The 12,500-nt window shown below is 34.3% G+C and overlaps 1 protein-coding gene across 2 annotated transcripts in view; it reads right to left on the bottom strand.

Moving 5' to 3' along the window:
- Positions 1 to 12,500, bottom strand: part of usta (uronyl 2-sulfotransferase a) — a 173,290-nt gene that overhangs the window by 866 nt on the left and 159,924 nt on the right. For both annotated transcript variants that reach the window (XM_062044628.1, XM_062044627.1), the window contains 3 exons: positions 9,042 to 9,139; positions 7,918 to 8,075; positions 1 to 4,241 (listed from right to left, as the gene is read on the bottom strand). The exon at positions 1 to 4,241 is cut by the window's left edge and continues 866 nt beyond it. In XM_062044628.1, coding sequence (XP_061900612.1) covers positions 3,937 to 4,241; positions 7,918 to 8,075; positions 9,042 to 9,139 — 561 coding nt within the window. In that variant the 3' untranslated portion in view covers positions 1 to 3,936. The remainder of the gene's footprint in view (positions 4,242 to 7,917; positions 8,076 to 9,041; positions 9,140 to 12,500) is intronic.

The following is a 12,500-nucleotide window of genomic DNA, read 5'->3' as shown; positions in this document are numbered from 1 at the left end:
TCTGAACTATCGACAGACCCAGTAAATAAATAAATAAATATTTTGTTATTATTTCCTCAAATAACAACAAATGCTTTGCCTTCTCCGTGTGTTGTAGTGCTGTTTTATATCTTCATTCATTTCATGAATGCATTGCTGTATGACAATACAACACTATATTTATTTTTATGTACCAAATAATAAAATTACCAAAATTTTGAAATAAGGGCCTCTTTAATAAACGCCTGGTATTTTGGGGCCACTATTTGAGGAAATACTCCCATAGTAAGTCTAAAGAATGCATACAACTTTTGACTGGTACTGAAAAGCTATTGATTTGACTTTTGACCTCAGCTCCTGCCTGATTGATGCATTACCAGGAATAAACAATAGATGTCTCTTTTTTTAAGCACCTGGCCACGCTCAAGTCCCAACAAACTAAATGTAAACAAAACGATGCCAAACTGCTTAAAAACTGCGGTGTCAAACCCAAGTCACGCACACGCACACTTGACTGGAATTCTATGAATTCATAACGAGTGCATACGGTTTAACCCTCATTTATACATTTTGCAACAGAATGCATTTCACTCAAGCCACGTTTCCACCAAGGGGTCCAGTTCGCTTTGGTAAATCACATCTGGTCTGGCTTGTGTTTCCACCAATCGACTCCACAAATCAGAGTAAACAAAGAAAAACAAACAGTTGTTCTACATGACTGTCGTTGACAAATGGGCACTCAAAATACTTTCCAAGTACCAAGTTGGGGTGTCCCGAGCTGATATTGATATCAAATATCGGTCTGATATCGGCTTGCATCTGAAATGTCCGATACAAGCAGTCCTGTGGCGTGTTTACATGTGCAAAGCTCGACAGAAAACACCTAAATGTCCTTCAATAAGCACACAAATTTGATCTTTCCTCAGTAAACCCTGTAGGCTATAGGCCAGTGGTTCTCAACCTTTTTTCAGTGATGTACGCCCTGTAAAAAATGTTTTAATTCAAGTACCCCCTAATTAGAGCAAAGCATTTTTGGTTGAAAAAGAGAGATAAAGAAGTAAAATACAGCACTATGTCATCAGTTTCTGATTTATTAAATTGTATAACAGTGCAAAAATATTGCTCATTTGTTGTGATCTTTCTTGAACTATTTGGAAAAAAAGATATAAAAATAACTAAAAACTTGTTGAAAAATAAACAAGTGATTCAATTATAAATAAAGATTTCTACACATAGAAGTAATCATCAACTTAAAGTGCCCTCTTTGTGGATGGTAATAGAGATCCATTTGGATTCATGAACTTGATTCTAAACATTTCTTCACAAAAAAAAAATCTTTAACAACAATATTTATGGAACATGTCCACAAAAAATCTAGCTGTCAACACTGAATATTGCATTGTTGCATTTCTTTTCACAGTTCTTTTTGACAGATATTTTAGTGAGGGTCAGACCATCATGGCATGGGGGAAACTCTGGGTTTATGGTAGTGAATGGAATAGCCTACTTGATTTGATGTTCAGTTTATGAACTTACATTCATATTTTGTTGAAGTGTTATTCAATAAATATATTTATAAAGGATTTTTGAATTGTTGCTATTTTTAGAATATTTAAAAAAAATCTCACGTACCCCTTGGCATACCTTCAAGTACCCCCAGGGGTATGCGTACCCCCATTTGAGAACCACTGCTATAGGCTACTAGGAGCTAGCAGCTACACGACAGCCAAGCAAACAATAGCACACAATCTAGACCAGTGGTTCTTAACCTGGGTTCGATCGAACCCTAGGGGTTCGGCAGAGCCTCCGCCGCAGTGGTCAAGACACACCAGACTCATGAATTGATTAACGTGGACCCCGACTTAATTAAACAAGTTGAAAAACTTATTCGGGTGTTACCATTTAGTGGTCAATTGTACGGAATATGTACTGTACTGTGCAATCTACTAATAAAAGTTTCAATCAATCGTGTAAATAAAAACTTCTCCCTATCGGTGTATCTGTACTGTAAAGTTAAAATTTGAATGACAATAAAAAGGAAGTCTAAGTCTAAGTATTATGGATACCCCCAGACAATGTTCCCTCTAATTTTACATCTGATTTGCAAGTGTGTAATTTGTCGTGAGTTCATGCACTGTGTTGGTTTTCTTCTTTGAACAAGGTGATGTTCATGCACGGTTCATTTTGTGCACTAGTAAAAAAAAAAAAATTAACTTTTGTCTTGAATTTGAAAAAAATAAATAAATTTTTTTTACTTTTCACTAAAGAAGGGTTCGGTGAATGTGCATATGAAACTGGTGGGGTTCGGTACCTCCAACAAGGTTAAGAACCACTGATCTAGACATACTTAATTGAACAACATTGCAGTCTTGAACACAACACGAGTCAATAAAAACAAGTATCAAATAGTTATAGTTGCATATTGCTCCTTAGTGTATTAGAAGGTATCCAGTCACAAGCATGTCTGAAATATTCACCTTGCTGTGTAATTAGCTTATTTGATGAATTACTGTGGCCATTAGGTGTCGCCAAAAACAAATTAGCACTCTGGCATGAGATTATTCTTCCACCATATCTACTATACTCACTAGCCTTTTTTAACATTGCACTCTACAAAATAAGTAAAGTATGTACTATGACTTGTGCTGATATCGTATCGGCTAATACTCATGGCTACAGTATCGTATCAGAAGTGAAAAAGTTCCATGGGAAATCTCAGTACCGCATTAGGTGTGAAATTTCAAGTCGGGTCGGACTTTGGGGTTCAACCTGTGGAGTTTGAACTGTTCAGTGGCCCTTAGACTGGAAGGTCGTGAGTTCAAACCCCGGCCGAGTCATACCAAAGCCTATAAAAATGGGACCCATTGCCTCAGCATCAAGGGTTGGAATTGGGCTTTAAATTGCAAAGTGATCCCCGAGCGTGGTCACTGCTGCTGCTCACTGCTCCCCTCACCTCCCTGGGGGTGAACATGGGGATGGGTGAAATGCAGAGGATAATTTCACCACACCTAGTGTGTGTGACTATCGTTGGGACTTTTAACTTGAACTTTAAGCGCAGCGTGTGTATTTCATTGGACGGAAACAAGCCCAGTGCACAGCGCGGTAGGAGCCTACACAAAAGCACAGTGCTGCTGACAGGAGACTTGGCAGCTCCAGCAATTAGGAGGCCCTTGGTGAATGTGACTGTGGATTGGATGAGCTATCAAGGAAAAGGGAGGGCGTGTCGAAGCTTATTTTGGTTTTAAATGGCAGCAACCTGTTCTTTTTTAATAGAGTCGTCTTAAGCTTTCACCATCTGCACAGTATTTTATATCATCCTCACAAAAACATCACAATCCGGGAGATTTTTTACTTCACTTTGGATGTCAAGAGGATATTTTGTGTTTCCAGTTTGCAGCTCGGTGCCAAGGAACTGTGGTGCTTGGTGGAAACGTGGAATAATACACCTTCCTGTCTAAACACTGCACTGATACACACACACACACACTCACACACACACACACACACACACACACACACACACACACACACACACACACACACACACACACACACACACACACACACACACACACACACACACACACACACACACACACACACACACACACACACACACACGTTTTGGCACTTTTCTGTTCATGGTTTGCTGTTTGGCTTCTCAGCATTTTTTTTTTCCGAACACACTTCCCCAGCATTTAGGTCAACGTAGCTGTGCTTTATCTCTCCTGGAGAATTCAGCAAAAGAACCAAAAAAGCCCCACTTCATTAGAAAAACCTGTAGATTTTCCAAGACCTTTAAAATAGAAAGACTTTGTCCTTTCCCCATCGGCAGGTAAAAATAATCAGCACCCATCGAGTCTGTCGATGCAATCCAGGACAGTCGCAACTTAAAAATGCAACTCACTTTTGCCAGGGCACCGTTGCCTCCTCAGGACACCTCCTGATGTCCTCCCCTCAAACTGTTTGCTCCTGATGGACAAGCCAGCTGTTAGCGTCCTCCGTATCCGTGTCCAGCTCCTCGTCTTCATCCAGAGGCTGGGGTGTCCGCAGGGCCAGCTCCCGGAGGAAGTCCGGGGAGTACGCCTGCGGTCGGGCCACAGATTTGAGGCCAATTTTCTTCTTCATGAGGTGGAACTGGTCCCGGACGAAGTTGTAGAAGTCGTACTCGTAGCTCATGCGTTGGTAGAGCACCTGCAGCGCCTCCAGGGTGGGTGTGTGTTTGCGGATCGTGCCGGTCATGTTGCCCGACTTCTTGTGGTCTAAAGGACATAAACACACTTTGGACATTAAAACACAAGCATTGGACCTTCAATGTATTATCACGGTGATTGTGACAAAAAATGATCACGGTTATCATCATTACTACGATATTGTTGACTGTGCTTAAAAAGTACTTAGACACACTCTGAAATCTTTTAACCAAGTTTTATTTATTTTAAATAAACAAGCAACACACACCTTGGCAAAAGAAAACATTGTTTTTGTTATTTAAGTTTTATATTTATCTCCTACTTTTTTCATAAAGGTATTAGGGCAGGGGTGTCCAATATATATATATATATATATATATATATATATATATATATATATATATATATATATATATATATATATATATATATATATATATATATATATACATACATATGTTTATGTATATACATACATTTATGTATGTATATATACACATATATGTGTATATATATATACATATATGTGTATATATACATACATATATGTGTATATATATATATATATATATATATATATATATATATATATATATATATATATATATATATATATATATATATATATATATATACATATATGTATACATATATGTATACATATATACATATACAAACCCCGTTTCCATATGAGTTGGGAAATTGTGTTGGATGTAAATATAAACGGAATAAATGATAAATTATTTGCAAATGCTTTTCAACCCATATTCAATTGAATGCACTACAAAGACAAGATATTTGATGTTCCAACTCATAAACTTTATTTTTTTTTTTGCAATAATAATTAACTTAGAATTTCATGGCTGCAACATGTGCCAAAGTAGTTGGGAAAGGGCATGTTCACCACTGTGTTACATGGCCTTTCCTTTTAAAAAACACTCAGTAAACGTTTGGGAACTGAGGAGACACATTTTTTAAGCTTCTCAGGTGGAATTCTTTCCCATTCTTGCTTGATGTACAGCTTAAGTTGTTCAACAGTCCGGGGGTCTCCGTTGTGGTATTCTAGGCTTCATAATGCGCCACACATTTTCAATGGGAGACAGGTCTGGACTACAGGCAGGCCAGTCTAGTACCCGCACTCTTTTACTATGAAGCCACGTTGATGTAACACGTGGCTTGGCATTGTCTTGCTGAAATAAGCAGGGGCGTCCATGGTAACGTTACTTGGATGGCAACATATGTTGCTCCAAAACCTGTATGTACCTTTCAGCATTAATAGCGCCTTCACAGATGTGTAAGTCACCCATGTCTTGGGCACTAATACACCCCCATACCATCACTGATGCTGGCTTTTCAACTTTGCGCCTATAACAATCCGGATGGTTCTTTTCCTCTTTGGTCCGGAGGACACGACGTCCACAGTTTCCAAAAACAATTTGAAATGTGGACTCGTCAGACCATAGAACACTTTTCCACTTTGTATCAGTCCATCTTAGATGAGCTCAGGCCCAGCGAAGCCGACAGCGTTTCTGGGTGTTGTTGATAAACGGTTTTCGCCTTGCATAGGAGAGTTTTAACTTGCACTTACAGATGTAGCGACCAACTGTAGTTACTGACAGTGGGTTTCTGAAGTGTTCCTGAGCCCATGTGGTGATATCCTTTACACACTGATGTCGCTTGTTGATGCAGTACAGCCTGAGGGATCGAAGGTCACGGGCTTAGCTGCTTACGTGCAGTGATTTCTCCAGATTCTCTGAACCCTTTGATGATATTACGGACCGTAGATGGTGAAATCCCTAAATTCCTTGCAATAGCTGGTTGAGAAAGGTTTTTCTTAAACTGTTCAAAAATTTGCTCACGCATTTGTTGACAAAGTGGTGACCCTCGCCCCATCCTTGTTTGTGAATGACTGAGCATTTCATGGAATCTACTTTTATACCCAATCATAGCACCCACCTGTTCCCAATTTGCCGGTTCACCTGTGGGATGTTCCAAATAAGTGTTTGATGAGCATTCCTCAACTTTATCAGTATTTATTGCCACCTTTCCCAACTTCTTTGTCACGTGTTGCTGGCATCAAATTCTAAAGTTAATGATTATTTGCAAAAAAAAAAAGTTTATCAGTTTGAACATCAAATATGTTTTCTTTGTAGCATATTCAACTGAATATGGGTTGAAAATGATTTGCAAATCATTGTATTCCGTTTATATTTACATCTAACACAATTTCCCAACTCATATGGAAACGGGGTTTGTATGTATATGTATATATATATATATATATATATACACACATATATATATATATATATAAATATATATATATATATATATATATATATATATATATATATATATATATATATATATATATATATATATATATATATATATATATATATATATATATATATATATATATATATATATATATATATATATATATATATATATATATATATATATATATATATAGTTTGGCCAGAGGTGCGACTTATACTCAGGAGAAACTTATGTGTGAAATTATTAACACATTACCTTAAGATATCAAATAATATTATTTAGCTCATTCACGTAAGAGACTAGACGTATAAGATTTCATGGGATTTAGCGATTAGGAGTGACAGATTGTTTGGTAAACGTATAGCATGTTCTATATGTTATAGTTATTTGAATGACTCTTACCATAATATGTTACGTTAACATACCAGGCACGTTCTCAGTTGGTTATTTATGCCTCATATAACGTACACTTGTTGTTCACTATTCTTTATTTATTTTAAATTGCCATTCAAATGTCTATTCTTGGTGTTGGGTTTTATCAAATAAATTTCCCCAAAAAATGTGACTTATACTCCAGTGTGACTTATATATGTTTTTTTCCTTCTTTATTATGCATTTTCGGCAGGTGCGACTTATACTCCGAAAAATACAGTACATATATATATACATATATATATATATATATATATATATATATATATATATATATATATATATATATACACATATATACATGTACATATATGTATATATATATATATATATACATATATATATATATATATATATATATATATATATATATATATATATATATATATATATATATATATACATATATATATGTATATATATATACACATATATACATATACATATATGTATATATATACATATGTATATGTATATACATACATTTATGTATGTATGTATACACACATATATGCATATACATACTGTATATACATATGTATATATATATATATATATATATATATATATATATATATATATATATATATATATATATATATATATATATATATATATACACAGTATATATGTTCCATTTAAGCTCGGTAGCGCTAGCTTGCTTCTCCGGGAAATGAGCAGTGTCACCCATCCGTGAGTTTATTAAAGTGCAGTTATCAATCGTGGTTTTATAATAATTTTAATTCAAAGCGGTAACATACGTGGGAGGTTTTATTATTATACCGTTAATTGTACCAATATACAGTATTGTATAGCGCTTTATATTGCGTTCAGACTTTTGCTAAAATATGGACTTTTGTCGAGGCAGGAAACCATCATTCCTAATTACATTGTTTCTTATGAAGAATTTTGCTGAAATACACAAACTTTTCTGTTCAAGAACCAATTAGGTTTGTAAATCGAGGTTCCACTGTACACGAAAAGTGAGGCGTATGGAAACCAAAGTACCGCTGTGTGAACATCTTCCTACCAGGACTCTTGTAGATGTTGAGCACGCCAGTGAAATAGTGCGGTAGAAGCCTCTCCAGGAGTAGCAGCACATCTTCTAGCTCCTCCAAGATGCCAACCAGCAGGAATTGCTCCAGAACATTCTGTTTGGCCCGTTCCAGAGCCCATGGGCCTGGCTCTCTGGTGAGACACCAAAAGATGTTTAAACATACAAAACCCAAAACCAGTGAAGTTGGCACGTTGTGTAAATCGTAAATAAAACAGAATACAATGATTTGCAAATCCTTTTCAACTTATATTCAATTGAAGAGACTGCAAAGACAAGATACTTAACGTTTGAACTGGAAAACTAGTTTTAATTTTAAGCTCATTTGGAATTTGATGCCTGCAACATGTTTCAAAAAAGCTGGCACAAGTGGCAAAAAAGACTGAGAAAGTTGAGGAATGCTCATTAAACACTTATTTGGAACATCCCACAGGTGAACAGGCTAATTGGGAACAGGTGGGTGCCATGATTGGGTAAAAAGCAGCTTTCATTCACAAACAAGGATGGAGTGAGGGTCACCACTTTGTTTTTTATGGACGCCCCTGCTTATTTCAGAAGGACAATGCCAAGCCACATTCTGCACGTGTTACAACAGCGTGGCTACATAGTAAAAGAGTGCGGGTACTAGACTGGCCTGCCTGTAGTCCAGACCTGTCTCCCAATGGAAATGTGTGGCACATTATGAAGCCTAAAATACCACAAAGGAGACCCCGGACTGTTGGACAACTTAAGCTTCATCAAGCAAGAATGGGAAATAATTCCACCTGACCAAAAATTGGTCAGGTTTACTGAGTGTTAAAAGGAAAGGCCATGTAACACAGTAGTGAAAATGCCCCTGTGCCAACATTTTTGCAATGTGTTGCTGCCATTAAATTCTAAGTTAATGAATATTTGCTAAATAAAATCAAGTTTCTCAGTTCAAACATTAAATATATTGTCTTTGCAGTCTATTCAATTGAATATAAGTTGAAAAGAATTTGCAAATCATTGTATTCTGTTTTTAATTTACGTTTTACACAACATGCCAACTTCACTGGTTTTGCGTTTTGTAATAAGAGATATACAGTATACTAGATAGCAAATATGGAGACGGGCGATACCTGCATTTAGTATGCTGTCCGCAAAAGTAGGGGATAAGGTAGAAGACTCTTGGGTTAGAGCACTCTGGGTAGTTATCTAGAATGCACACGTTTATGTCCTGTAGGAAAAAACAAAGAACGTTCAGTGAAACATTAGGAGTCAGGTCTAAATTTGTATTTGTTGTCGTTTGAGAAAAATGTGACTTTATGACTATGTGGACTTTTTAACATGACACTGTAGAAAATTGACCATTGCTTTATGACAAGTCTTTAACAAGTATCAAAATGTACACTTTCAAAGACATGTCTAAACAAAAAACGATTGCCATATGAAGCCTTTAACACATACATTGTGTACTGTATGTATGTATATATGTACAGTCCTCCTCGCCACTTTGCAGTTCACTTACTGCGATCTCGGTGCATCCCAGATTTTAAGTACCAGTGAGTACATTGAGACTTGGGTACCCACTGAAGTTTTCATGTAGGTTTTAGAGCGCTCAGAGTGTTTTAAGAGTGCAGAAAAGTCTTTATAAGCGTTTGTGAAAGCTGTGTGGCAGGTTTATAAAGACTTTGGATGCATATAAAATTCAGACAAATCATAATCTAAGTAGCGATAATCGAGGGAACACTGTACTGTGTATATATAGACTTAGACTAAGACAAACTTTAATGATACACAAGGGAAATTGTTCCACACAGTAGCTCAGTTACAAAGGATGGAAAGGATAAGGATGGAAAGGATAATGCACACAAGGGCACAAAAAGAGGGCGAAAAAGTATAAAGTAGACTTAAAATGTACCATAGTAGCAACATAACATATATTAATCTTTACATATTATATATACAGTATATAATATATACTGATATATTCTATAATATTAAATTTATATATAATGTATACAATATATAACAAATCCCAATTACCATGTACAATATTACAGTATATATAACAGCTGCAGCAACAAAAAAAAAAAGGCAGCATAAAATAAAGAGTAGATCCAGCAGAAAATATACAAACCGCTGCGCCCTTACTGTGTTCCTAAGCGATTATTTTAGAAATAGAAATCTAAATGCTTTTGTGTAAATTTCTGTTAAAATAATTTGGTAAATATGTTTGCAAATACTTGTTTTGAGCATTTCTTTTACAAAGCACTTCTGTATTATTTTGCACTCTATTTCAACTTGGGAAGACAAATGTATTGTGGTGAATCATTTTGACCACTAGAGGGAACTCTGCAACAATGCCCGCATTGAGAGGCTCTGAGCCTATAATAACATTCCTTGCACACAAATAATGTCACCTTATTGCTCTCACAGTAAAGTGGTATCATCATCCACTGATGGATTGAAAAATAGGGAACTTTTATCATAAGAGAACACACAAGCAGGCATGTACAATGGCGTCACAGACAAGGGGATTAGTGAGGATTAGTAGTGAGGACGGCAACAAAACACCTCATACACACATATTTACACTAGAGCAGTGGTCCCAGTGGTCCCAGCCTGGGGACCGGTACCAGTCCGTGACACATTTGCATTAAAACATTAAATCATTTATTTACAACTGCAGTTTATCCAATTGTACTTTCACCTATCCCACAAGACCCACCACTTAGCTTGTGCAGATGTATAATACAATTCCTGACAGGAAGTTTCCATTTCTTATATTTGTTATATGTTTGTTACATGCACAATGCACATTAAAGAACATAAAAAATGTAAAACGTGCCAGATTGTAGCCAAAGGTTAATTTCCATCTGGATGCTATATACCAGGGGTTCGTACATTTTTTGACCTCGGGGCCCAACTTTTCTATTACAATTACAATATTACTATTATTGTCAAATGATATGAAAGCATGTGTTAATCTCAAACACCATTTTTAGACTTGGATCAGGCTGATTTAAAAAATAAATACTAATTAAATATTCTGCAAAAGTAGGGACTCTTAAAAACTGATGAAAAATAGATTTACATACAATAACGCAGTGCTAATATATAAAAATAAAATAAAAGTACAGTTTCACTGCTTTAATCATAATTTTGATACATTACTGCCACAAGTGATGGAAAAGTGTATTACAACTGAGCACCCTGTCCAAAAACACATATTTGTGGATGGCCCTTTAGAGGCCAAGAAGGCAACAATGGGCCCTATGGTTAAGAAACACTGAAATATACTATATACCAGGGATGTCCAAACTTTTTGCCCTGGGGGCCGCATTGGGCTGAAATAATTTGGTCCAGGGCATACACACACACACACACACACACACACACACACACACACACACACACACACACACATATATATATATATATATATATATATATATATATATATATATATATATATATATATATATATATATATATATATATATATATATATATATATATATATATATATATATATATATATATATATATATATATATATACATATATATATATATATATATATATACATATATATATATATATATATATACATACATATATATATATATATATACATACATATATATATACACATATATATATATATATATATATATATATATATATATATATATATATATATATATATATATATATATATATATATATATATATATATATATATACACATATATATATATATATATATATATATATATATATATATATATACATATACACAAAAATATATATATATATATATATATACACATATATATATATACATATACACAAAAAATATATACACACATATATATACACACATATACACACAGACACACACACACACATACATACATACATACATACATATATATACATACATATATATATATATATATATATATACATATATATATATATATATATATATATATATATATATATATATATATATATATATATATATATATATATATATATATATATATATATATATATATATATATATATATATATATATATCCTTACATATTTATATATACCAGGGGTCACCAACCTTTTTGAAACCAAGGGCTACTTCTTGGGTACTGATTAATGCGAAGGGCTACCAGTTAGATACACACTTAAATAAATTGCCAGAAGTAGCCAATTTGCTCAATTTACCTTTAACTCTGTTATTATTAATAATTAATGATAATTATCTTTGTGGAGACACTGATCATCTTAATGATTTCTCACAATAAATATATATAGAAACAGATAAATATCAATATGCAACACTTTATTTTTATATTTTCTCTAAGTGCACATTTTTCAAATTGAACATTTTCAAATGATCACTTCTAAGACAGTCTTGTGAAATCACAATATCCCATTTTAACTAGCTAGCCACTAACATTTTTTAACAAATCATGAATTACTTTGCACCATGTTTGTACAAATAATAACTCATGTAAAATACAAAAGTAAACTCTCAAATTTTTAAATCGTGTCACACTTTGAACTGGACACCAAATCTGTTATCTGTTTCT

Source organism: Entelurus aequoreus, linkage group LG04 (assembly GCF_033978785.1).
Source record: "Entelurus aequoreus isolate RoL-2023_Sb linkage group LG04, RoL_Eaeq_v1.1, whole genome shotgun sequence".
Taxonomy (NCBI): Eukaryota; Metazoa; Chordata; class Actinopteri; order Syngnathiformes; family Syngnathidae; genus Entelurus; species Entelurus aequoreus.
This window is presented reverse-complemented; position numbering and strand designations above follow the sequence as displayed.